The sequence below is a fragment of the Pseudonaja textilis genome, chromosome 18 (assembly GCF_049901715.1).
Source record: "Pseudonaja textilis isolate UNSWEBS1 chromosome 18, rPseTex1.2, whole genome shotgun sequence".
In the NCBI taxonomy this organism is placed as follows: domain Eukaryota; kingdom Metazoa; phylum Chordata; class Lepidosauria; order Squamata; family Elapidae; genus Pseudonaja; species Pseudonaja textilis.
Window position 1 is genome coordinate 5,081,059 of NC_142007.1, and position 26,450 is coordinate 5,107,508.

The 26,450-nt window shown below is 44.6% G+C and overlaps 4 protein-coding genes across 12 annotated transcripts in view; 3 read left to right on the forward strand and 1 right to left on the reverse strand.

Moving 5' to 3' along the window:
* The first annotated feature begins 11 nt into the window (after positions 1 to 11).
* NMNAT1 (nicotinamide nucleotide adenylyltransferase 1) lies at positions 12 to 17,003 on the forward strand. Of its 6 annotated transcripts, none has more exons than XM_087914859.1 (6): positions 12 to 160; positions 8,095 to 8,259; positions 9,875 to 10,058; positions 11,151 to 11,290; positions 12,096 to 12,366; positions 15,399 to 17,003. In XM_087914859.1, exons 2-6 carry the CDS (start codon positions 8,142 to 8,144, stop codon positions 15,442 to 15,444), a joined length of 759 nt encoding a protein of 252 aa, XP_087770985.1. In that variant the 5' UTR covers positions 12 to 160; positions 8,095 to 8,141; the 3' UTR covers positions 15,445 to 17,003. The 6 variants fall into 6 exon arrangements, with proteins under 6 accessions (XP_087770985.1, XP_087770982.1, XP_087770983.1 ...); XM_087914858.1 differs by having other exon boundaries at positions 96 to 160; positions 8,098 to 8,259; positions 15,399 to 15,604; XM_087914855.1 differs by lacking the exon at positions 12 to 160 and adding an exon at positions 4,760 to 4,889 and having other exon boundaries at positions 15,399 to 15,604.
* Positions 1,673 to 5,569, reverse strand: LOC148124476 (uncharacterized). The gene is made up of 6 exons (XM_087914860.1): positions 5,475 to 5,569; positions 4,948 to 5,010; positions 4,038 to 4,117; positions 3,562 to 3,692; positions 2,202 to 2,268; positions 1,673 to 1,909 (listed from the first exon to the last, which is right to left on the reverse strand). Exons 1-6 carry the CDS (start codon positions 5,546 to 5,548, stop codon positions 1,779 to 1,781), a joined length of 546 nt encoding a protein of 181 aa, XP_087770986.1. The 5' UTR covers positions 5,549 to 5,569; the 3' UTR covers positions 1,673 to 1,778.
* Positions 17,004 to 17,133: 130 nt separating the features above from the next.
* RBP7 (retinol binding protein 7) lies at positions 17,134 to 20,450 on the forward strand. Its single transcript, XM_026715827.2, has 4 exons — positions 17,134 to 17,322; positions 18,758 to 18,936; positions 19,554 to 19,655; positions 20,220 to 20,450. Exons 1-4 carry the CDS (start codon positions 17,250 to 17,252, stop codon positions 20,268 to 20,270), a joined length of 405 nt encoding a protein of 134 aa, XP_026571612.1. The 5' UTR covers positions 17,134 to 17,249; the 3' UTR covers positions 20,271 to 20,450.
* Positions 20,451 to 21,967: 1,517 nt separating this feature from the next.
* Positions 21,968 to 26,450, forward strand: part of UBE4B (ubiquitination factor E4B) — a 44,733-nt gene continuing 40,250 nt past the window's right edge. For 2 of the 4 annotated variants that reach the window (XM_087915035.1, XM_087915036.1), the window contains exon 1: positions 22,783 to 22,959. In XM_087915035.1, coding sequence (XP_087771161.1) covers positions 22,936 to 22,959 — 24 coding nt within the window. In that variant the 5' untranslated portion in view covers positions 22,783 to 22,935. Of the gene's footprint in view, positions 22,960 to 26,450 lie in introns of all 4 variants that reach the window. The other 2 variants (XM_087915038.1, XM_087915037.1) reach the window with 2 other exon arrangements.

A 26,450-nucleotide genomic window follows, 5' to 3' on the forward strand; every position in this document is an offset into this window, starting at 1 on the left:
CCGGTCCTGAAACCCGGGAACCTTTCTGGGGGTCGGACGCAGCGCCACTTCCTGGCCGCCGAGGCCAATCAGGAGCGCTGGCTTTCGCTCGTGCTGCTTCTCCGCCTCCGCTGGCTGTTTCGAGTGCGGAGTTCTCGTTCCAGGCTGAAGCCGTTGACCGGTAAGGGGTCTTTCGGGAAACCCCCCCCCGCCGCCTCCCCCAATTTCAGAGGGGTGGGTGGGATGAGTTGGGTGCAGGAGGGGCGTGGTGGGCGATCCTTGCCACGGCAAGCCAGGATAGCTTGTTCCGCAGCCTGGAGGGCGATCAGGGGCTAATTTTTTTTCAAAAAAGAAATGCAGGCCGTCCTCGGCTTACAACGGTTCGTGTAGTGACCGTTCAAAGTTGTAATGACAACTTTGAAAAAAACAAAGGGACTTGGGATCGTTTTTCACACTTACGACCGTTGCAGCCTCCCCCCCCTCCTGCGGTCACAGGATCAAAATTCAGACGCTTAGCAACCAACTCATATTTATGACGGTCGCAGTGTCCCAGGAGATGTGCGATCCGCTTTTGCGACCTTCTGACAAGCAAGGTCAATGGGGGAAGCCAAATTCCCTTAACAACCCTGTGTGTGTGTGTGTGTGTGTGTGTGTGTGTGTGTGTGTGTGTGTGTGTGTTACTAACGGAACAAATACAATGATTCGCTTAACAACCCTGGCAAGAAAAGTCATGAAATGGGGATAAACTCCGTTTGCTAAATAAATTTTGGACTCTATTGTGGTCATAACTCGAGGACTACCTGTATAAACGTCTGATTTTTCCATAAGAAAAGACCAAGCGGTCCTTGGTCTTCGAGATATAGTTAGACTAGTAAAGTCCGGTATCAGATCGACTCTTCTGGTGATGCCCCAAGGCAAGGATGCTGTTGGTGTTACCATCTTCTGGAAGTCATCTTCCTTACCAATTTAGCTGCGGCTCTCTTATCTGTTGTCTCTGAGAGCTAACAAAGTCCGGTCCTGCTGATCTTTTCTAGATTAGCCAGGATCTGTTAGACACCATAATTTAGAAGGGTGTGCCTGGAAGCTTGCTTCATAATACCCAGATCTGGCCATGCTAAGGAATTGGAGAACTAGGCATGGTTCCCCTTTCTCTATTACAAGAGCAGGAGCAACCATCGAATGCTCAACAGAAGAAAAGGATATTTATTAGTATTTATTGATCTAAGGGTCTTCTATAACATGACAGGTCCATCTGGCTTGTGACTGTTTGTATAGTAATATAATTTGGTGGCATATTTTCTGACCATACTGTGAAAGCTTTATGGAGATTCTGCCATGTCCTTCAAAGAGATTTAGCCTGCGACGTTCACATGGGTGGGTGTCATAATCAGTATTGCAAAACTAAAAGTTTGAAGGTTTTTCCTGCTTTTCACATACCTCAGCTGCGCCCTCAAAAGGCAATTCTTCCAAGCATGGGTGATTGTATGTTGAGAAAAGACAACGTTTTCTTCAATTCTGTGCCTTGAGAGATGATACAAGTATTGCCTGAAACTATCTAAACCTAAACATTTTTATTTTTAAATGCTACTTTGGAATACTTTGGAGTGCTCTCGTCTTGTAACTTTATTTAAATTAAACCGTCCCTGGAGTCACAAGAGGCTTTCATAATTCTACTCTTGGTGCCCTTCAGGGTTTTTCAGTTGTGCCAGAGATGTCCTTGGCAAAGAAAGTAGAATTCTGGCATAGCAGAGGGGTTTGTTTCATGAATCTGTCCAAGTCCAGTGGTCTCACAGGGCCAGTTAGACGTGCCACAGGCAGCCGCATTCAGAGACTGGTTCATAACAGATTCCAGTCTTGGCTTTCTTGTCCAGCGTCAGTCCAGGAGAAATGACATTGGCAAGCCAGAATAATCCCAAGAAGGAAAAATAGGCTGCAAGAGAGAAAGTGCCACAGTGTCAAGGAATGATACGTATTTTCAGTCCAGATGCAAAAAAAAAAAATGGCACAGCATTACAGGTAGTTCCTTGACTTACGACCGCCATTGAGCCCATAATTTCCCCTGCTAAGCAAGACAGTTGTTAAGTGAGTTTTGCCCCATTGTACAACGTCGCCTCGCTTGTTAAGTGAATATGGCTTCTCTCTTGACTTTGCTTGCTGGAAGGCAATCACATGACCCCGGGACACTGCCAATTTTTTGTGTAAAGAGAAATCACAATACTTACTGGCCGATATTATGCTAGCCACCGATAGAATCATCGAGAGGTAATAGAGCTCAGGAGTGGTTCTGGCCTAGGAAAGATATATATATATATACAGAGAGAGAGAGAGATGTATATAATTTATGATAAAGGAATTAAAAGTATTTTCCAATATTTTAATTTAAGCAGTCTATATTCAGAATTACCCTCTGGTGCTGTTCTGACCCAAACCTTGTTCCAAGGAAACAAACAGGAAGCAGAGGTAACAGAAAAACCTTTCAATGATTCTTTACGAATTCCGTTCCTTCACAGTTAAAACGGTTTTTCAGATTAATTGTCTCTGATAAGAACGAGCCTTGCCAAGGTGGTGCAAGGCTGCCAAGAACACTAGATAAAGTTGCTAAGAAAGACTTCAAACACAAAGAGTCTCCAAACACTAACCAAGTTATTCGGAACGTCCACAAAGCTTGAGTGCAAAAACTTTTTTGCTTCCTGCAAAGAACTCCAGTTTCTCAGCTGGCTTCTATCTCTTGAGGGAGGGGCCATTACCTTGCAGCCTTACTCCCGAGTCGCCCTTGCTGCTTAAGCTGCTCTTTCCTACGAGCAGCCCTGCGCGCACGCAAACTGGGCACAGGCTCCTCAGGGACCTCTTCCTCACTGCTGCCAGCCTCCACAATCTCCGAAGGCAGCACTCCACTCCCTGATAGTCCTGGCCCCATCTCTGCATCCCACGCAGGCCCCTCAACTGAGTCCTCGCTCTCCGAGACCTCAGCCGTCCGCACTTGCTGCCAGCAACCACAACAGGTGCGAGGAATTCTCTTAGGATTCAGAACAGACATTGGTTTAAGATCAGAAACCTTTCCTTGAAAAACCAGTCTAATGCAATCACTCCACGGTAAATGAACTCGTTGAAGTATGTTGAACAGTCCAGGTTTTGCCTGACTCAGGTGGAGGCAGTCCTCGACTTAGTGACCGTTGTAAGTTACAGCATCACTTTAAAAAAAAAGGAACTTGGGACCGTTCATCACACTAACAACCGTTGCAGCACTTTCCTCTGGTCACGTGATCAAAATTCAGACGCTTGGCAACTGGCTCATATTTATGACGGTCGCAGCGTCCCGGGGTCCCAAGATCCCCTTTTGTGATCCCATGGGGGGGATGCCAGATTCACTTCACCACCAGGTTATTAACTTAACTGCAGTGGCTCCCCTAACAGCTGCGGCAAGAAAGGTAATAAAATGTTGCGCAGCTCACTTAACCACTGTCTCACTTAGCCACAGAAATTTTGAGCTCCATTGTGATCCTAAGTCAAGGACTGCCTATATTAGGGGTTCCGCCCACCCCTCCAAGAGGATAAAATCTGATGGAAACGTGATCTACCTACACATTGTGGGGCCAAGGCAGTGAGTAGAGTGATATAAGCTCCTTCTACAAAAGAGGCCAGTCCAAAAACCGAGATTGTGGCTCTCAGCTCCCATGGGATGTGCTGTGTCATGGCCAAGATCAATGCCAGCCCTAAAAGAGAGTAAAGGGGAGAATTGGCTTCTGGAGATGGACATGCAGGCAGGAGCAACCGGTAGAGGCCTTTGGGCAATCCTGAACGGCGTCCATCGCAGCCTGTTCCCCTGAGGTGTACACCATCCCCCCCACACTGTCCTTTCCTGCAGCGCCAGTGTTTAGATTTGTGAAGCCAAAAGAACGACATGATGACTCGGAGCAACACAGAAGGGCAACATTCAGTCTCCAGGCTGTGATAGCTCCGGAGTGAGGTGGCGGTAGGCATGCGCGCATCCCGATGGGGCTAAGGTGAGCCAAAGGCTCTCCTGGTGCTCTGGAGAGCTGCTGGAAGCCACCGCGCACCCGTCGTGAAGAACGTCAGGATGATGCTTCCCACCAGGTTGTAGAGAAGGGGCTGGTTGCAGTAGTGAGAAGATACAGGTCTGAAAAATAAAATTGGGTGCGGGGGAGGGGGGGGCAGTAACCATGTGTTCCAAGTCCATAAATGGCCGCTTTTTGAGCGTAAGTTGGAAGGCACAGTTCTGATATTTTATACAAACCTTTTGCACAAGAGTTATCTTTTCTCTGTTGGCAGGCCATGCTGAATTCTGCTGAATGTACAGTATATGCTATATGCACCTTTGCATAGATTTGCTTTAACTTTGTCTCGTTTCTGCGAGTGCCAGGCACTTTGCCTTTCCCACTGGGAAATTTCTTGCTTCTCTCTTTTTACTTGCAATCTGCATATTTTCAGACCTCTTTTCCCTTCCCTTCCCTTCCCTTCCCTTCCCTTCCCTTCCCTTCCTTTCCTTTCCTTTCCTTTCCTTTCCTTTCCTTTCCTTTCCTTTCCTTTCCTTTCCTTTCCTTTCCTTTCCTTTCTGTTCCTTCCCTTCCCTTCCAACTTTACCTAATTTCATAAAGCTAAAATAAAGAGCCTTTGTTAAAGGTACTGCTTTCACAGCCTAGTGATCCTTACTATCAGTATAGTCTAAAATATCTGTCCCACCACAGCCTTCCCTTAAATTTCCAGCCCTTCAACTTTGGAATTTGAACCTCCGGGGGAAAACAGGAAATCATCTGTTAAGTCTCTACCAGAGACTTTAACCAAAATAAATCCCAGTCCAACCCCCCAAACCCTCATGGGACAGGCTGCGAGTTCTCTCTTCTCAAGAGCTCCTCGGGACATTCCAGTCGGCTGCCCCCGTGTTCTTGAAGGTATGCAAGCAGGTAATGGGAAATATCAAAGAAAAAAGAATGAAATTCCACTTAATACCGTAGCAGGACGTAGAATTGGAGAAGAAGGAAGGCAACCCCAAGGGCAAAAATCACAAGCTGCCTGGTGAAAAGAACAAGGAAATAAAAACAAGAGAGAAGATTTATCAGTACCTTTTTTGTTTGAAAATATATCATCATCATTCTGTACGTTTGATGATTAGCGGCAAGCAGCAGCGTTAAACGGCAAATATCATTCTTGTAATATCAACAAGTGAAAATGTACCCAAAAGATTGGTCAAAGTTATAGGTCCAAGAGACAAACCATACGGGTAGGTTACAGAAGATTTTAAACCTGGCTTAAAACAGATGCAAATGCGATCTGTTGGTTGACACACCTGAGTGTGTCAAATGAGACTTCTGACACAGAATTACAAATAGCACAAATTCATGCTTTTTCCCATATAATGCTGACGTGCGTAACTAGAGGGTGCTCTTATTGGGAAAAATACAAATGCAAGCAGTCAGAAATGAATAATAATTGCAAGCTTTAATTTTGTGCCCGAGTTAACGCCGAGGGTAGCTTACAGTCTGAACCGCAGGTGCTTTGGTAGCCATCGGCTGAAGTGATAGGCAGCGTGGGCCAGACAGAAGTGAATCATAGCTGATCCTCAACAACCTGGCAAAAAGGACATCCAGGATTGTAGAATTAGTTCTTTAACTGTAAATTCCAGATTAAAGGCCCCCCCTTGTTGTATGCCTTCCAAGGAAAAACTGGTCCTTGGTATGGAAACCTTTTCTTTGACGTTTGCAAGGTCTTAAGTCCAGGTTCATTCAGCATTTCCAAGTCAAGTCTGGAAGGGCAATTAACTAAAAATATTTACATTTGCAAGCAGGTTTTAGATGGGTTAATGCTTTGCACTTAGCCATGATCTTGTGAGCTGCAAATTGTCTGGAGACATGCAACACAGGGAGACTTTTATCACAGTTGACAAGCCCCAGTGTTCAAAGCCAAAGATCTGGTGCGTGAATTCTGGCTTTGGCCGAGAACCCCCCTGCTATCTCTTGTGTCCTGGGCCATCAGAGAAAAGTTGCTTCTGAATAGGTCATCCTCGACTTACAACCACCACTGAGCCCCAGATTTCTGTTGCTAAGTGAGAGATTTGTTAAGTGAGCGTTGCCCCATTTTATGACCTTTCTTGCCAGTGTCTGTTAAGTGAATCACTGCAATTGTCAAGTTAGTGACGGCGGTTATATGAATCTGGCTCCCCATTAACTTTGCTTGTCTGAAGGTCCCATGACCCAGAGGCAGTATAACCGTCATAAATACGAGTTGCCAAGTGTCTGAATTTTGATCGTGTGATTGTGGGGATGCTGCCAGGGTTGTGTGAAAAACGGTCACAAGTCACTTTTTTTTCAGTGCCGTTGTGACTTTGAATAGTTACTTAAACATAGTTACTTATATTAGTGTTGGAAATTGAGGACTCCCTATACGGCAGCTCTATTTTGGCTTGGGTTCTTCCTAGGGTAGTCTCCTCATCTGACCCACTCAGCCTCCTCCAACCTGTTTGGGGGAAACAGCTGGCAGAATTCCCACTCAGCACTCCCCTTTGGAATTCTGGGACTTCATCCCTCCCCGATGCTCCTGTACATGTGAAGAGTACAATAGAGTCTTCCCAGCTTATGGGAGCACTGGGACAAAGGAGCGGGTCGGATGTCAATATCTTTTACTTCCTTTGTCTGCCTCCCCCACCTTACCTGGATCACCAGGTGATCCTCTGCTCCTCAGCTGATCTTCTCTCTCTGGGGAAGGGATTGGATCATTCTCTTCCTGGGTGGATCACCCCCTTTCCACCTTTAGAAGCATCCTCCCCGCCCCCCATCTATGCATTGCTGCTGTCCAGCCACAGAGGTGACTGGCCAAGGTGGGTATTTTTATACCCTGCGACAGGCGGGGATCATTTTACCTGTATTCATTATTCAAACCTTGGCTTCTTGCCTCGGCGAACGCGCTTCCAAGACCTTATGAAATGGCAAGGCTGGAATTCAACCCAGATCTCCTGGCTTTGATGGCTCTTTTTGCCCCTATCTTTGGTCAGCCTAACGAAGAAGTGAAATTTAAAAGGAATGCAACTCTAAAATTATACAGCCTTGGGGAAATCGATTCATCAGGGGGGAAAAACGAAGAGTGAACCATTATGAATCCCTGCAAAAGCGATCGAATTATGACAGCATTGTAGTGATCTTAATAAACTATTTGGAGAATATCCCAAACATGCTTTTTTTCCCCCCAAGAGGAAATTGGACTTCTTTCTTCCTCCTCCTCCTCCTCCTCCTCCCTCCTCCTCCTCCTCCTCCTCCTCTCCTCCTCCTCCTCCTCCTCCCCTCCTTCTTCTTCTTCTTCTTTCTCTTCTTCTTCTCTTCTTCTTCTTCTTCTTCTTCTTCTTCTTCTTCTTCTTCTTCTTCTTCTTCTTCTTCTTCTTCTTCTTCTTCTTCTTCCTTCTCCTTCTCCTCTCTCTCCTTCTCCTTCTTCTTCTTCTTCTTCTTCTTCTTTAAAGCTTTTCGCTTCTCATCCAAGAAGCTTCTTCAGCTCAACCGGACCGAAGAGCTGAAGAAGCTTCTTGGATGAGAAGTGAAATCTCTTCAAGGAAAAACCAAGAAAGTCCAGTTGCCTCTTGTGGGGGGCGGGGGGGGAGCACCTTTGGGACAACCATGACCCGGGTGACTGAGAATCTCCATAGGCATCTAGCTAAGCACTCTATGCCATCTCTTGTGTTGTCCTTTAGTGGCTTGTATGTACAAACAAAAGATGACTCAACTTCGTAGCAGCCAAAACTACATTAAAATGGGCCTTCCCAAAATATTGGCAAAACCTGAGCTTGCAGTCACTTAGCTTGGTATTCATGAGGACCAGAAACGTGGTTTTTCTTCACAGATACAGGCTGTTCCCTGCAGCACACTCCTCTCTTTCTACAAAATTGCCTTGTTGCTGTGATTTCAGAAGATTGCAAAATCTCAGGGCCTCCTTTCATCTACTTCCATGCGTGGAACCGATCGGCTTTCTGTGCTAGTACGAAGGAAAGGATTTCTCTTACTGGGTGGTTTTGTTTTTGGTTCCAGTGGAAAATGAGAATAGTTTTTCTTCTTTTCCTTTTTTGAAAAACACTCTTCCCTTTCTCCTCCCCCCCCCCCCTCTTTTCCCTTGAAGCAGGTGCCCGTTGTGACTCCCAGCTAAAGCGGCTCCAGCCCAGGCTGATGGAGGATTCCGACCACCGGACCGAAGTGATCCTGCTGGCGTGTGGCTCCTTCAACCCCATCACCAACATGCACCTTCGGCTTTTCGAACTGGCAAGAGACCACCTGCAGGAAACAGGTAGAACGGGGAGGGAGGGAGGGCCTTCGTTGAGAGCCATGAGGGAGGCTGGGCTTTGTGTCAGTTGCCCTAGTTAAAATCATGAGCCTCGAGCCAAAGCGTCAAAAACGTCATCGGATTTATTAGGAGCGAACATGTCGGCATAACTCGGATGAAGCCGATTCTGAGACACGTAATTTACTACCACCTATGACCCTGTTTTCCACCCCCTCACCCCCACCTTTTGGGTGTAATTCATATCCTCCAACAAAACACGTTCATAGCTGAGAGTCATCAATCACGTTCTCCAATTAGGGCTTTTTACAGGCAGAAATCCCGGTAGCTTAGTTATAATCTTTGCAAGATATGAACGGAATCCACCCTCGGTTTTAAACTGACGCACTGCTCCTTCAAATTACACCCACCACCACCACCACGTTTTCATGGCAACTCTAAAACAGGCATGGAAATGTTTTATGAGTTGACATCGTGTCGTGATCCAACAGGCAAAAGTTTTCCCCCAGGTGCTTTGGACTACAATTCCTCCTGATCCCCAACCTGTCAGGGCTGGATGACAAAACCTGTTCTAGGATGTACCCGGAGGGAGGACTTTGGTGTGGATGGTCCTGAAGAGAAGGAAACCTTATCGCCCACGCGTCTCCTTTTCTGCCCCCTCTCATTCAAAGCGGGGGCAGTTTGAGTTTGATTACAACAGAGCCTGTCGTAAACTGCTTCTCTGCAATTCTTTCGGCTCTGGTGCTTTTCTTTCCTAATTTCTGAAGTTACTGTTTTTCACTGTTTATGTGCCAGAAGTCTATGACTAATAATGAGTAGGAACCACAGGCAGTTGCAGTGTATTGCTATATTTTTTAGTCTCGGCAGCCTTCCCATCCTCCCTTCCTTCTTCTATCTATCGTCCTCCCTCCCTCATTCACTCTTAAACTTTCGACTTCCTTTTCTTTCTTCCTTTCCCCTCCTTCCCTTCCCTTCCTCCCTTCCTTCTTCTATCTATCGTCTTCCCTCCCTCATTCACTCTTAAACTCTAGACTTCCTTTTCTTTCTTCCTTCCCCCTCCTTCCCTTCCCTTCCTCCCTTCCTTCTTCTATCTATCGTCCTCCCTCCCTCATTCACTCTTAAACTCTTTCCTTCCTTCTTCTCTTTCTCCCTCCCTCATTCAGTCTTAAACGCCTTCCTTCCTTTCCTTCCTTCCTCTCTCCCTCCCTCATTCACTCTTAAACTCGTCTTCCTTTCTTCCTTCCTCCCTCCCTCCATCATTCGTTCTTAAACTCCAGACTTCCTTCTTTCCTTCTTTCCTTCCTCCCTCCCTCCCTTCCCCCTCTTTCCTTTCTTTCCTCCCTTCCCTTCCTCCCTCTCTCCCTCCCTCTTAAACTCCAGTCTTCCCTCCCTCCCTCCCTCTTTCCCTTCTCTAATGTCACTTAAGGAACACCTTATAACCCATGCTTGTTTGAATGCTGGTAATTTAAAGCAAGAAGGGAGAGAGAGAGAGAAAAAAAATTGGTCCCAGATTACCCAGGGAGCTTTATTGCTAAATGGTGGCTTAATCCAAGCTTCTCTGATCCTGGGTGGGCCCTCCAATGACAGCAACACGCAGCTTTGTCTGCATCGGCTCCCGCAGGGAAATACAAAGTGGTGAAAGGGATCATTTCGCCAGTGGGGGACGCCTATCTGAAGAAGGGCCTGATCAGCGCCAGTCACCGGCTGACCATGGCGAGACTCGCGACAGAAAACTCGGACTGGCTGGAAGTCGATGACTGGGAAAGCAGCCAAAAAGAGTGGCAAGAAACCATCAAAGTCCTCAGGTACTGGCCGGGGATGGGCCTTTTTCCCTCATCTTTTCCCTCAGGAGAGCCGCGGTGTGGCTGTTTGTCCAGAGTTTCTCAGCCCATCACACTGGTAAACTCTCGGTCCCAGTGTGCCTCAGTTAAGACTATTTTTAATAGACAGCTGTGGGACCGGATTGCAAGCAGAATTACAGCCTAACAGAGTTGGAAGGGACCTTAGAGGTCTTCTAGTCCAACCCCATTACCATTATATATGGTATAGGTGAACCTATAGCACGTGTGCCACAAGTGGCACGCAGAGCCATTTGTGCCGGCACACGAGCCGCAGGCAAACTTACCTCACTGTGCATGCGCGTGGCTCCCAGCTGATTTTTCGGCTGGTTTCAGGCCTTTTTCAGCCTTCCAGAGGCTTGGAAAAGGCCTCCGCAAGGCTTTTCAGGACGAATAACAGGCCCGTTTCATCACTTCCTGTAATACCAGAAGTGACGAAACGGGCCATTTATTCGGCCTGCAGAGGCTTTCTTCAAGCGCATGCGTGGTGGTGGGGGGCGCACATTGCCTTCTGGGTGCTGGCACACAAGCCCAAAAAGGTTAGCCACCACTGGTATAGGGTCTATAGCAGGAGACCCTCTACCCTTTCAGACAGATGGCTGTCCAGTCTCTCCTTAAAAGACTACTATGATGGAGCACCCACAAAACTTCTGAAGACAAGCTGTTCCACTGATTAATTGTTCTAAACATCAGGAAATTCCTCCTTACTTCTAGGTTGCTTCTCTCCTTGTTTAGTTTCCACCCATTGTTTCCTGTCTGGTGCTTTGGAATATTGACTGACTCCCTCTTGTGACGGCCCCTCAAAGATTGGAAGACTGCGTCATGTCACCTCCTCTTCATTAGACTAGACGTACATATCAGCTTACATTATAGCTTATCAGCTTATATGTACCCTGATACAGGATACAATTTTGGGAGAAGAGATCTTATCTCCCATGCTTCTGGCCAGCACCGTGCCCCTGGATAAAACAGGGGTTTAAATGGTCAAAAGACCCTTCAGTATTGCCGTGCTGCTGTGTATATTTACGAGTGTATCTTTTTTTCAATGCTGTTCTCTAGATATCACCACCAGAAGCTGAAGCATTCCTATTCCGCCAACAGCATGGAAGATGCTCATCTTCCAAACAGAACGAGCCGGAAGAGGAAGCGGGCAGCGGGGAGCCAACTCCCCGTTAGAATGAATCCACCCAAACGAAAATGTGAGTTGTCTTTCCAAACCACAGGGGGCAGAACGTTTAAAGCAAGGATGTCCAACCTTGTTGACTTTAAGACCTGTGGACTCCAACTCCCAGCATTCCCGTGGCTGGCTGGGGAATTCTGGGCGTTGAAGTCAACAGGTTTTAAAGTCAACAAGATTGACCCCCTCTTATTTAGACTTAGGAGACAGCTGAGTTCAACCTTGTCCTCTAATTCAGGATCTTCAAGCAGCAACTTACAGTCTCCCTCTAGACGGCTGGTTAACTTTCTGCTTGATATTCCCAGCCAGTTACCGTACCCTACAATCCTCTTCATAATTAAATTCCCGTCGGCTTATCTTTCCAAAGATAAGCCCCTTGGAATCCTAGCCTTGATTAATTTTAAAATGGGGCACAGGATCATTCACTTACTTGGTTTGTTAATTCTAATACACGCTTGCTGCAGTTAATTTTGACACAATCCAGTGTGCCCGAGCTGATCTGAAAATGCTTTCACTGCCCTGGGCAAGAAAGATGCTTTCAGTTAAAATAATAATAACAAAACTCTTCCCTGAAGCTGAACCTACCATCAGTGTTGGCCTGGCTGGTCTGGTGGCCATTGCACTTGTAGCAATGATTTGTTTTATTTATTTATTTCACTTATATGCCTCTCATCCCCAGTTGGAGGCAACTCTGCATCATCGTCAGCAGATGGCATTCCTCATTTACTGCTGCAGAATTGGTACCTTTGGGGAGCGAAATGTTGCTGGTTTCCCTGCCCGGTGCTCTGCTATCCAGCTTCCTTCCCTATCTGCCCTGTCTCCTCCAGGCCTCCCGCAGCTGAAGATTCTGTGTGGAACAGATCTTCTGGAATCCTTTGCGGTGCCCAGCCTCTGGAAACCAGAAGATATCCAGGAAATCGTCTCCAAGCACGGCATGGTTTGCGTTACCAGGCTGGGGAACCACGCCCAGAAGTTCATCTACGAGTCGGACACGCTGTGGAAGCACAAGGAGAACATCGACCTGGTGGAGGAATGGATCACCAACGACATCTCGGCCACCAAGATACGGAGAGCCCTCCGGAGGGGGCAGAGCATACGGTACCTGGTGCCTGATTCGGTTCTGTCCTACATCAAACAGCACAATCTGTACACTGTAGAGACCGAAGACCAGAATGCGGGCATTGTCTTGGCTCCTTTGCAGAGATCTGCCCAAGAGCCCACCAAAAATTGATTGGCACAAGGACGGAGATGGTGGGGAGAAGAGAGAGCAGGGATAGGGGCAGATTGGGAAGCTGGCTGCAGTTTTAGATGCTGTCTCCTCTCTAGTGGAATCCCTTGGCATGCCCGGTTTGAATTTTGGAAAGTGATCGGCTTAACCGGCCCAAATAACCACAAATTGGTTATTTGTGACTGGCAGAAAACGGGTGAATTCAACCCTGAGCTTCTGCAAAGGCAATCGAGAGGTTATAGAATGGCAGCAACTCAGCCCTCGATCTGCTTCCTAGCTCTGTTCTGTCCACCATTCAGAGCAGGATGAAACACTGTTTGAAAGCTAGCTTTGGCGTCCAGCTCTGGTTTCAAACAGAACTGGTGCAACTGGGAAGCCACAGATAACAGCTCGGCTTTGAAGCGATGGCTGGTACCTCTGCATGGCGGTTTTTGTATGCGCCTGAGGCCTGCTTCTCATTTCTCAGTCTTAATGAGGTCCTGTTTTTAGCCCTTGCTCCAATTTTGGGAGGCAGTGAGAGACAGGGGCTCCGAAAGAAACGGAGAGTACTATTAAATGGGCCTGATTCTTTCCCTAAAAAAACACTTATGTGAAGGCCTATATCTTCAGAGAAAAAGATTTTTACTCCGATGAGTCCTACCTCAGCCAGATTTCCTAGTACTGTACTCTGGCTCACTTGAAATGCACCGTTCGGGGTCTAACCTTAAGTGATCCTAACCTTAAGTGCCTCGTCGAATAACACACTAAGGTATTTAGTTGTAAATATGAGCCATCACTGTTAAACTCTGTGGACATTTGAAACCACCTTTGTCTGCTAAGGTGACCTGAGAATGTAACTTTTTAAAATGCTAGGTCTATCATGGTTTATTTTAGCTGCGTTGGATGGTTAATAAGTCTACAATACAAAAAACAACAAGCACCCTTTCCCACACAGATAACAAATACTAGGCAAACCTTCACTGTGACATATCAGTTTTCAACAAGCATGGATTTTTTTTTTTTTGAAATTATGGTTAGAGCATGCAATCATGTGAGCCATGCAGATTGATCGTGTCAATGGGTTTATTTTGGCCATCAGGAAGCTAAAACTCCTTACCGGTTCAAAGGTGGTCTATCCCGCCAGGCTAGTGGCAGACCACAGTGGTTTTATATCTCTGTAAACTGCCAAACCAGGTTTGTCTTCTGTGGTTTCCACTCAGCAGCTCATTGTATATATCCCATGTTTTTTTTTTCCCCATCCCCTAACTCAGGGTTTTTCAAACTTGGCGTTTTTAAGATGGGTGGATTTCAACTCCCAGAATTCCCCAGGAAACATGACTGTCTCAAGGAATTGTGGGAGTTAAAAGTCCATTCATCTTAACGTTGCCATGTTCGGAAAACACTGCCCTACTTAGATTGAGTCAGAGAACTGTTGATTTAGGAGTAAGAAACAAGCAATACGTTTTTCTGCTTAAATTTCTGCCCTAGAGGGAAGGAGCTAATTTGAATTTTTTTAAAATTCAACCATGTAATATGAATTTTAAAAAAAAACACTACTGGAAATAGGGCAGAAGGGAAAAAAGGAATAACAGGAAATAAAGAAAACCCAAACTCGGCTATGATGAGTGAAGATTGACAGGACAGTGACAGGTTCTGTTTAGCGTGAAAGAAAAAATACATGCTGGAATAAGAAATACCTTTATAAAAACCTACCCTCATCATTGTTGTCATTTCTGATTATTTTCTCTTTATTTACAAATTAGATATGATGTTTGTGTGTGCCTATATGATATTTTCCTTTGAAATGTTTGAGTGTTTTTTTTCTCTCCATATTTTAGCTGTTAATAAAAAAGTCCTACAGAACTGCACTTTGCTCCCCTCTACAAAAACCTACCCTTAAAGATCATAATGCTGTTTGTAAAAATGTGTGTGCATAAATCCTGAACTTGATAATAGAATCACAATCTGAATGTACCACAAAATGAACACATACCCTTCTCTGTGGATGGGAAAAATAATAATAAATGTGGTGAAATGTGATCAGAAATCAAATCGGTGTTGTCATTTTCTGCAGGGATTGCGAAGGGGTCCTTAGCTTAGGGTGGACGGAAAAAAAGGGGGCTTATGACTGTTTTTCACACTTACGACCATTGCAGCATCCGTGGTCAAAATTCAGACGCTTGGCAACCGACTCATTTATGACGGTCGCGGCCTCCTGGGGTCAAGCGATCACATTTTGCAACTTTCTGACAAGCCATGGGGAAGCCACGGTGTTACTAATTTAATTGTAGTGGTTCACTTACCCATGGCCAGAGAGGTCGTAAAAACGGGGGCAAAACTCAACAGCTGTCTCGCTTAGCAACAGAAATTTTGGGACTCCGTTGTGCTCGTCAGTCAAGGGCTACCTGTGCAGGTTTGTACCTAAAGCTGACACCAAGATCACTGGATCCCGGTGTCTCTTGGCTCAGATCAAATGAACGCAACCGGTTGCGACTGATAAAACAAGCTTTGTAGCACTGTGTGTTAAGCCAGCCGCACAATTATGATTTATGTGATAAGTTGTGGCTGTGTCTGAGCCCAGTTTCTGTTTCTCTCTCGACAAGGGGTGTGTTTGGACTCCATGGGAAGCTCATATTCCAGTTAGAAAGAACTGGGAGCTCCTGGAGGGCAGTTAAGATTTGATTAAATGCCCGGCCCAAACTCCTGAAAGAGAGCCGGCGGTGCCATTCGATTGTTCACTTTGGGTTAACCCCACGAGGAGAAAGGACCCCGAAACAAAAGACAAAGAAGCAAATTTGGCTTGGCAGCCCCAGGATGGTTTGCAGAAATGTGTTTAGAGTTCACTGACCACAAAGTATTTTTGCAGATGTTTCCAGAACAATATAACAGGGTTAACAAAAGGAAATCTCTTTTACGTCCACAGATTTAAAAATCCCTGGGGAGAGAGAGAGAGAGAGAGAGAAGACTGATTGCAAACTTTGGCAGCCATGTATTCCAGAGCAGAGGTTAGCGGTTGCGTCATTCCTCCTTTATGCAACAAAACTGAGTTATGAGGCACGCTGTGTAGACGGTCGCACTGACCTCTGTCCTTGTCAATTGCTTTATGAAGTCTAGCAGCCTCTTTCGCTCACTTTATCTTTGGGGAGCCCCTAACCAGGGGCGTGTGAGAACAGATGCTTTTAAAGGTAAAGGTTCCCCTTTACACGCTAGTCGTTTCCGGCTCTAGGGGGCGGTGCTCATCTAGAAGAGCCAGCGCTGTCTGAAGACGTCTCTGTGGTCATGTGACCAACATGACTAAACACCAAAGGCGCACGGAACGCTGTTCCCTTCCCACCAAAGTTGTCCCTATTTTTCTACTTGCGTTTTTTTTTACATGCTTTCGAACTGCTAGGTTGGCAGAAGCTGGGACGGGTAATGGGAGCTCACTCCCTTCCGCGACGCTAGGGATTCGAACCGCCGAACTGCCGATCTTTCTCATTGACCAGCTCAGCGTCTTAGCCACTGATTCACCGAGTCCCTCTTGCTTTTGCCCTCTTATAAAATCCCCAGATACTTAGAGATATATTGCTACCGAACAAACGGTTCCTTTGCCAAATAATCTTGCTAATAAGAATGGACGGAGGAGGTTCACTTAGCTGGATCAAAATCTACTCATGCAGTTTGATGTCCCCTCCATTCTGATCTTTGGGTGTTTCCAAGGATCTTTCAAGGATCTTTGGCAGAGAAACCCCTCGGGTAGGAATCCAAGGGGACTTCTAGAAATAGATGTCTTCATTTCAGATTGTGCCAGGGGACTAATCTTCACGCACCAGGCTTACAAGTTTACCACACTGCACAACCCTTTGGTGTATACCTACTTCCATAATTCACTGCCAAAAACGCAAGCGGGTGACCATCTTGGATGAATATAAAATAATCCGAGAGGAAGATAAATTTATAAATTGGTTAAGCTCCAGGACAGACATGACTTACAACGTTCATTTAGTGACTGTTCAAAGTTACAACAGTACTAGAAAAATAATAATTTATGACCATTTTCCACACTTACGACCATTATAGCACGCTACGTGATCAGAATTTGGACTCTCGGCTTGTATTTTTTTAAAAGTTTTTATTTTTAACAACAAACAAACAAACATAAAGCAATAAATAAAACTTTCAATTCTGCAGTGTGTCGGTTGGTACATATTTCTTGTGCACAATATCTACAGTCTTTTCCTCTTAGATTTAAGTTTACATTCATATTACATCATGGCTTGTATTTATGACAGTTGCAGAGTCCCAGAGTCCCTTTTCCAACCTTCTGACCGGCAAAGTCCACGGGGAAGCCAGACTGACTTAACCGTGTTACTAACTTACTAACTGCAGCAGTTCACTTAACAATAGAGGCAAGAAAGGTCTTAAAGCGGAGCAAAGCCTACTTAACAACTATCTCGCCTACCAACATAAATTTGGCGCTCAAATTGTCGTAAAGTCAAGAGCTATCTATATTGTGCCTCGTGGATCTTTAAATAAACTCCAACAAAAACTCTGGTCTTCAATTTTGTTGTGCCTGTGACTCATGAAACAGTTACTTTAGCTCTACACCCTGGGTTAGAGCTGATCTGAACTTTATCCCTAGGGGCCCAACAGCAACCGATCCCACCTCCTATTGTAAGTCCTTCCCACTTCCCCTTATATAAAGAAGGCACAGGGTGGAAATGAGAGCTGCTCATTTGCATCCTTGGACCTTTTTAGTTTTGTGTTCATCTCAGGTGCTCCCTCTCTTCAGAACATGTCAGTGGACTTCAATGGTACCTGGAATTTTGTCCGGTCTGAGAATTTTGAAGGCTATATGTTGGCTTTAGGCAAGTACAGAGCTTTTAAGATTTATTGGTTGAACTCTTCAAGATGCTTATTTGGTGACGGCAGCCTTCAAAGAGAAAGTTATCTCTTTGAAGTTTTGTTTTGCCTTTGCTTTCACACTAGGGGGCTTATATATTGCAGGATTTAACCCGGAATTTGCACTGGTTTTTTACTTGGTTGAAGTAGAATTAGGCAATGAACAAAATATTCTTTATATCAAACTTTGCCTCAGATTCATGTTCAAATGCTTAAATAGCTTACTACAGTTTCTTTTGCTTGCACGGGGCTAAATCCCCACGTGCATGCTGATCACGTAGCATGCTATAATGGTCGTAAGTGTGGAAAATGGTCATAAATTATTATTTGTCTAGTACTGTTGTAACTTTGATATTACTCCATATTTAAACTGTCTTGTTGAGTAAACCACACTGGTCTGTTTGGCAAACCATGTCAAGCCATGAATCAAGGTTAAATTGTAATGTTAGATTCAGTACATACTGTCTTAGCCAGTATTCCCAAACTTGGGTAAAATACCCCAAATTGGATGAAAGTGGTTTTTTTCCCCTTTGAGTAATGATACAAACCCAATACTAATAAGAACCGTGGATATTTAAATAAGGATAGTTTTGGTACTAAGGGAAAAATAATCTTGAGAAGCACTTATCTAAGCCAAAACCATGCTAGGACACTTAACAGAAATGCTACTTGATCTATCTTGGTTAATTGAACCTACATATATCCTTATAGATATAAATTTAAGATGGATGGTTAGATTTATCTTAAGCTGCCATAACTTTGCCATTCTTCCCATTTTTTTTCTTTTGTGTGTGCAAAGTCATATTTGGGAGTAACCTCTAATGAGGTGCCTTGTTTTTTTTGAATGAAACTTTAAATCTGAGTTTTGCACTGTGTGGCAGCAGCCGAAAAAGCCAATGCAATCCTAAACTGCATTAACAGAGGGATAGAGTCAAGAACATGTGAAGTTCTAGTACCGCTATATAAAGCCTTAGTAAGAACCTTAGTAAGAATACTGCATTCAGATTTGGTTACCCCATTATAAAAAAGATTTTGAGGCTCTGGAAAGAGCACAGAGAAGGGCAACAAGGATAATTAAGGGCCCCAAGGCTAAAATGTATGAAGAACGGTAGAAGGAATTGGGTATGTCTAGACTAGGAGACATAGCAGTGTTCCAATATTTGAGGGGCTGAAATATTTAAACATTTGTCTGAAATGGTATGGGGTCTCTTTTGGGGTTGGACTAGAAGACCTCCAAAGTTCCTTCCAACTCTGTTATTCTGCCTGATTTGAATTGAGGAACTGAGGCACTGGTATGAAACATGCATAATGTTAACCTGGCTACTATCAAGAAAGGCAGCATTCATTTAATGTAATGACAGATTGTTTTAACTCCCATTTGTAATTTTTTGCCCTGCAAAGGTATAGATTTTGCAACTCGCAAGATAGCAAACTTGTTGAAGCCCCAGAAGGTCATAAAACAGGAAAAGGATTTCTTTTCTATCAGGACAACAAGCACTTTTAGAAACTATTTTGTTGAGTTCAAAATTGGAGAGGAGTTCGATGAAGATGGCAAAGGATTGGACAACCGTAAATGCAGAGTAAGTAAACCATACCTTTAAAACTTTAAATGAACATTTTTGGCAATAAGCATTGACTGAACATATTTTTAAATATTTCAATGTGTTTCAAAAACTTTTTCCTTGGGGCTTTTGAAAGTATTGACAATGTTTGGTCTGATTTTTATATGCCGAGAATTGTCAAAATCATAGTAAACATTTCTTCATGTTACTAGACCAAATTCTTTCAACCTCCTTAGCTGAAGGTTATTTTTTTTATTACTTTAATAGATTTATGAGCACATCAGTTTGCATTGCAAAAAGGCTGCAGCTTATTAAATATTAATAACTGATTTAATAGGATCAGTTGGTCTTTCTCATGGAGAAGTATGAAATATAAATAAAACTGAATTCCTATTCTCCTGGATTTTGTTTTTTAGAGGAAGGAATTAATTGGCTCTGTGGTTCTTAGCTTGACCCAGAGTTCTTAAAGGGTCATTATCACAGTAATTGAAAATGTTTCAAGAAGCCTTCATTGGTAGAAAATGTCGGCTAAAATGTGTTTTAGAAATCTGTTTATAATGCCTCCATCCACACTATCTTAAATAAACTAATTTGTTGGGGTTTAAAATATTCAATACTATTCTCTTCCAATGCAGAGTGTGGTGATTTGGGACAATGATAAACTTGTCTGCACCCAGAATGGAGAAAAGAAAAACAGAGGCTGGTCCCACTGGATTGAAGGAGATGAGCTGTATTTGGTATGAAATCTTTCAGTGGATTACCTTGAATTGATCTAGAAAATGATAGTCAGCCCAGGATTGGGAAGGAATCCAGCCCTCTTAAATATCCCGTGAAGCATGAGCTAAACTAAAGCATCTCTATGAAGAAACCGCAAATATTGTTTCACAAGCTCAGGACACAAAATGTGCATTTAATCTAGTTTTTTTCCAGTTTAACTGTGGCCCTGTGGCCTTAAACCCAAGCAATTGTGGCTTGTTTTGTTAATGCTTAAACAGAAATTAACATAATGAACCATCCCGCAGGCAATTGCGAACCTGTCCATTATACCCAAATAATGTAAAATGGAAGCAGAGGAAAGTAAGCCAAATGATATTGAGGATGCTGATGTAAGGCTTGAAACGAGCCAGTTTGTTTGTTTTTTTAATCCTAGTTTGGCTTTAGTTAAGCAGGGGAGGCGAGCTGGATTGTGGGGTGGGTTTGAGATGTCAGGGGCTAATCTGCAACCCATCCTGGCTAAGGTAGCTCCAAGTTGGGTTCCCAGCATTGAGGCCTCAGTACCGTATGGCTGTCTTTATGCGCAGGAGCTCCGTTGCGAAGGCCAGACAAGCACGCAAGTTTTCAAGCGAGCATGATTCTCAAACAGAACTCTTCAGAAGGAAAGCTGTGCAAGGCATCTTCAAGACCTCTTTTCACTTCAAGTCAACAACAATGTGGAAGCTTCAGTATTTTCTCCATTATTGGAAATGCTCTTAAGGATTCCAAGAGCAAATAAAGGCGGCTGTTACATTCATTAAACATATTGCATAATGCAACCTGGGGTTTCTAGTCTCTATGATGCCACTTGCTTGTCCCAAAATGTCCTCCTGGTGGGGTACTTTACGCCTGTCCGGCTGGATTGGATGGGGGAACCCTGGTGCTGAACTTGACTCCCTTCACACAATACATTAAGATGTGGTAGGGTGTGCCTGCATTTTCCTCTCTGGTTTTGCATGTTATCTGAATATCTGACCCCAATTTTCCCTTTGTAAACCATGATTGCTGGCTTAGCATGTTATAGGTGCCTTTCCAACCAGGTTGACTTCTTCCTTTTGTTGGGAGGAGGCATCCCACATGCAATTTCCCACTTGCAGGAGAATTTCCAAACAGGGTAGAAATCTGGACCAAGGTCACAAACCACCTGGATGCTTGGTATTATCAGTTGGAAAAAAGTCCTCATGATTTTTTGCTACCTGTGGATTATTTAACACTGCTCTGCTCCTTTGTCTGAAATGAGCTAGAGAGCAGGATCTGGCCTTATTCACACGACTCTTAACCTAGATATTGAATTAACCAGGTTTAGGAGGATGAACCTGAACCTGAATTGAGCTTGGTGTGTTGTGCTGTGTGACTGCCAGAATTTGAACTGCACCCCCAATTAGTTTCCTTGCAAGTGCATATGGGGGCCATGAGCACCCCAAAAATGTATTAGTTTCAAAGCAGGTCAGGCACCCCCTGAAAGTATTTTTCCCTTTGCCTTGTGAGTGGAGGGGAGACACTCCTTCTCCTTCTAGTCTGTTATTCTGTGATTTATATTGTTTAAAATTATTTTTTGTCCCCACCCCAAACCTTTGATAATAAATTAGTTTAATAGTGTCAATGCTTTTTAAAACCCATGGAAGTAAAAAACAACTCGATCTATTTTCCACTTTAAGATGAACTCATTTGTGGTACAGATCTAGAAAATGGAACATAAGGTGTGCATGGTGAACGCAGCCTCTTTCTAAAGCTTTTTTAAAAAAATCTTGAAATGTGCCATTCACCATGATGGCAAATTAATGATCACATTACACGACACAAGAAGAAATCGTCTGCTTTTGTGTCGCTTTTATTCCTATTTTATATTTGTTTCATTTAACAAGCTCCATTTAATTTTGACAGCTTTTGATTTTAGCGCCATTTTGGCTCCGCCCTCTCCCCCCCCCCCGCCCTTGGCCCTCCACCTGTCGCTATGGCGCAGGCCCCAACAAGCCCCGCCCACTGCCCCGCGTTACGGTAGCTTGCTTTGGATTCAGCCTGGCGTGAGACGACAGAGAGGATGGGCTCTTTTTTTTTTCCCCCACCTCCTCTTTCTCCTCATTGGCTAACCCCCGAACCGATGTTCGCTTATAATCCAGTGGGAAGGTCCTTTTTCCTTGCTGCTATTGGCCAATGCTGCCCATCATTCCTGGGTGTCAGATAGTGGGGCTCCACCTCCTCCTCCTCCTCCTCCTCCCGGACCTGGCTTCCCATCTTATCGCGGTCTTGCGAGGCCCGCGCATGCGTCCCTGAGCCTCGGGCGCCACTCACGCACAGCGCGGCGGAGCGGAGGTCACGTGATCCGACGCCAAGATGGCCGCCGCCGCCTTCTTGTTTTGATGAATAATCTCCGTGTGGGGAGGCAGCGGCTGAGGGGAAAAGTGGGGCTCCGGCGGTCACGCGTGGGCGGGAGTTGGGAGGCGCGGGGCCTTTAAGCCGGTGAGCGTTGCCTCCCCGCCCGCCTAACACGGGGCCAGGGGGAGCTTCCAAAAGTGGGGGGGCTTCCTCAGGCCCAAGGAGGTGGGGGAACCGAGTGGGCCTGCCCGTCAGAGGGTCGCCGAGGAGGGCCTGGTGAGGACGGGAAGGCGAGGGGAAGGCTCCCTATGGGACCCCCGGGCCTGCTGGCGCATCTACAAGGCAGCCTGCGCTCGGGGGAGAAGCAGCGGTGGGAAGGCCCGAGGCCCAGCGGCTCCCTTGGGACCCCCGAAGAGGAGTGAGGGAGCAGCCCAGTGTGTGTGTGTGTGTGGTCTCTACACAGGTGGGGCCTCAGGACAGGTAGGGCTTCAGCCCCGGCAATCTAAAATAGGCCGCCGGGAGGAAGGCGCGCTGGATGTGAAGGGAAGGACGGGAGCCTTGTGAGGGTGGCGGCCGTAGGGCGCTCCTAAACCCCGGGATTGGAGTGGGGACCAGTTTAGATAACCGAGCAGGGTCTGGAGGAGGAGGAGCAAACCGGCTTGGAGGGCGGGCGGTGGATGCAGTTCAGGCGAGACGAAGCTGGGAGGAAGGACCCTAAGGCAGATCTATCTATCCGGAGTGGGTAGAGGGGGACGGACGGGGTTGCTCTTCGCCTCTGACTATGCACTTCTGAGAGCTCCTTAGGGAAAGAGGCAGCGACCAGGACAGGGGTTGTTAACCGAAAGCCATTTCCTCCTCCTCCATCCATCCATCCATCCAAGCACCTCCCTCGAGGGAAGCAGCGGAGCCTTCCTCCCCCAACCGCCTTCCACCATTAAGAGGAAAACTATGGAGGAGTTGAGTGCCGATGAGGTAAGTTTTGTTTGTGTGTGTGGTGGTGGGGGCAGATGATAACCAGGAAATGTGTGTTTGTCTGGTTGTACTGAAGGTGCTTTGTGCAGACCTTTTAGGTACAAGAGTTGGGCAGGAGAAGTGAAGGTTCTGTACATTGGGATAAAATTGGTGGGGTTGTCCTAATAATTTCTCCTTTTTTTTGGTACCTGCTCACTTATAATTCAAGATTTTAGAATTGATTTCTGTTCAAAAACCAAGTTTGACGGTAACCAGTTATTATTTTTTTTAAAGGCAGGTATTTTCAGGGTTTTTCATTGCTATTTTAAAGGTGGGTTTTAAGGGAGATAGGACAAAAATGTTAGAGAGCTTAGAAGACTCTTGAATCCCCCCCCCCCTTTTGTGGTCTGTTGTAAATCTTTGTAACTTTTGAGAGTCCCAGTCTGAGCTGACAGCCAGGAAGGTAGGATGTGTAAGTTACATTAACAGGTCTGCATATGTGAAAATATTAAATTAACTTTTTTTTTCAAATGAACTTAAATACCACCATGTGACAGGTTACATTACTATTACATTACTAGGAGGTTGTTGGTTATTAAGAGAGTGAGGTGTTCTTGAGAGTATTTCCTGTCTTAAAGGATGTCCTTTATTTTATTCAGGCTTAGTATGTTGTGCTCAGCCTTATAAAATATTTTAAAATGACTGCAACTAAGCAGGGAAGGCAGTATGTTGTAGTATATGTTTTCTCCATTTCTCTTCATTCTAAACCTTCCTAATCTTTTCTTCCCCTCTTCTATAATGGAAATGTGTATGTTGCCAATTAAAACATGTTGAAAATCTTATCTAAAAAACATTTAGGTCTAATTGATCATCTGTTGGACATTTTTAATACATTTGTGTTTCTGGGTGATGAACTAGTCTAACATAAGACAAGGTGAAGAGCATAACAAAATTTTACCTTATCTGTTCTAAGAAGGAAAACTTTCGTCACATGAATAAACTTCCATATGTAGTTTTCATCTTAGTGAGTCTTAGAATAAATTCCTAAAACAATTTAAAACTAGAATTCACACTTTCAGAAAGAAAAAGCACAGTACTGAAATGTTAGGTGAAATCAGAATCAAACAGTGGAATAACTAGTAGCGTGAAGATGTGCAAGTAAATTCCGTGGTTTAGGAAAGCTTCTCTAACTTGATTCCTTTGAGATAAACTGGATTTAAGCTTCCATGACTCCCAACCAAAAGGCATCTGGCTGGAGAAAGGTGATTTAGGAACTGTGATCAAAGGTGTGGGGGGTTTTTCCCCCAAAGGGTGAAAATCTTGGATTCATAGGAAACTTAGTTCAATAGACCAGATCACAGGCTGCAATCCTTACCTTTGATTGTAGGATTGGTCTATAACCATGAACTATAATGGCTTCCAAGCTATGGTGTCTAAGCTCAGTTCAAACTATGTTTTGAAGGCAATCCAGTTTAAATACAGATAGTCCTTGACTTACAACAGTTTGTTTAGTAACTGAAGTTACAAAAGCACTAAAAAAGGTTACTTATAACCGATTTTTCACACAACCGTTATAGCATCGCCAGGGTCATGTGATCACAATTCAGACTTGGAAATTGACTCATATTTTGTAACTAGAGAAGAAAAATCAATGGGGAAGCCAGATTCACTTAACTATGTTACTAGTTTAACAAATGCAGTGATTCACTTAACTGTGGGAAGAAAGGCCTTAAAATGAGGCAAAACTCACTTAACAAATGTCTCACTTAGCAACAGAGGTTTCTGGCTCAATTGTCATAAATCAAGGACCAACTGTACTAATCTTGGTATGCCCAACCTTTTGGTGGAAGCTCTGGACAGGGAAATTATTAAAAGATATGGGACTGGATAGCTGGAAAAATAGTGTTAGTTTGCGGCATATTCCTATAAATCCTGCTATCTAAACTAATAAGCTGTATTTTGTGAGCACTTAACTCTGTGTGTGGTTGTTAAATGGAACAATTTACAGCATGTTTACCTGTGTTTGCTGATGGTTCATCCTAGTTAGCAAGGAAGTATTCACTATGCTAAGCTGCAAAAGTAAAAACCTAGGAGCACTTTAGGAATATTGAGTGTCCTGCTTTGAAAATGGTATCACATTTGGGCTGGGAATACAGTAAGTAATTGGAAACAAGTGAGTTGATTCTAGTAATTCTCTCCCACCCAACTACTCCTCTGTAAACTAAACAGTGAGAAGTCAGTGGGTGGATCTGCTGTTGTGGAACAGGAACCAAACATGTCAAACCTTCTTGACTATTAGTTTAAAAAGGCTACTTGAAACCAACTAAAATCCGTCTGCAATTGTTTATACCAAGGGTCTTCAAACTTGGCAAGTTTAGGACTTGTGGACTTCAAATCCCAGAATTCCTGAGCTAATGTGGACTGGAGGAGGAATTCTGGGAGTTGAAGTCCACAAGTCTTAAAGCTGTCAAGTTTGAAGGTTTATAGGCACAATAACCAGTGTGTAATCATTGACCAGAAAGAAGTTGCCATAAATAGAGATTTTAATTTGTCTTTACATTTATCAGCATTCTAGTTGGCCTTCTGGATGGAGATGCAGTGGGGCTCTATTCCAAGCTCTCTCAAGGTTGTTTGTTACGCATCTTGGTTGCAGGAGGAGATATTTTCCAGCTAAGTAAAAGATTTCTTAGGAAGATCCTCCAAAAGTAGGTTAGATCAACCTTTGCTAGGTACCCTTGAAGCCAGGATTATTTCTGTTTGGGATACTCTGTGCCCGATGCAGGTGGTGCTTAAGAATTATTTGTTTCCAAATACAAAATTGGCCCATGGAATTACAGATGCCACACAGGGGCGTATATATCTGAGTGGTGGAATTCCTGCCCTACCATCTGGAACTACATCATGATTACCTCATCATGGTGACTTGAGGGAACCTCCCTGGGGGGGGAAAGGTAGCAATGTTCAGGACTATCATAGAAGGGAAAAGTAAGTAAACAGGAAGGGATTTGTGCTGGGTGTTCAGCCTGGAAATGATTGGTACTCCTCTTGTATAGGACCTGGCCGTCGTGGTCAGCTTCAAAAGAACACCTTTAGTTTTCTCCCAACTCTCCCTCCCCACTGTTCCTTCAATATGCTGGGTTGTATCATCTTTCCATTGGGGAGATCAGATTGCAACAACAGGCATCTTTATGCAAAGTCATTCCACGGCTTCCAAAGCATCAAGATGACGCGGTGCTGGTTGGAGGAAGGTAATAATTTACCAAGCATTTGCTGTTTCAGTAAGAACCTACCTCTGCACATGGGGCCCATTGCCAAGTACTTGCTCTCTGCTGTAGAAGGGTGGGCAGGCAAGGCCACCCTTCCAACAGAGACATGGAAGAGGGGGAAAAAAAGACGGGATCGCTTAAATGGAGGAATGGTGGCACATCCTGATTGGAATTAGAATAGCAGATTTGTGGGGGGATTCTAACTCAGGTTGCAAGACCTATTCCGCATCTCAGGTTGGCCTACTT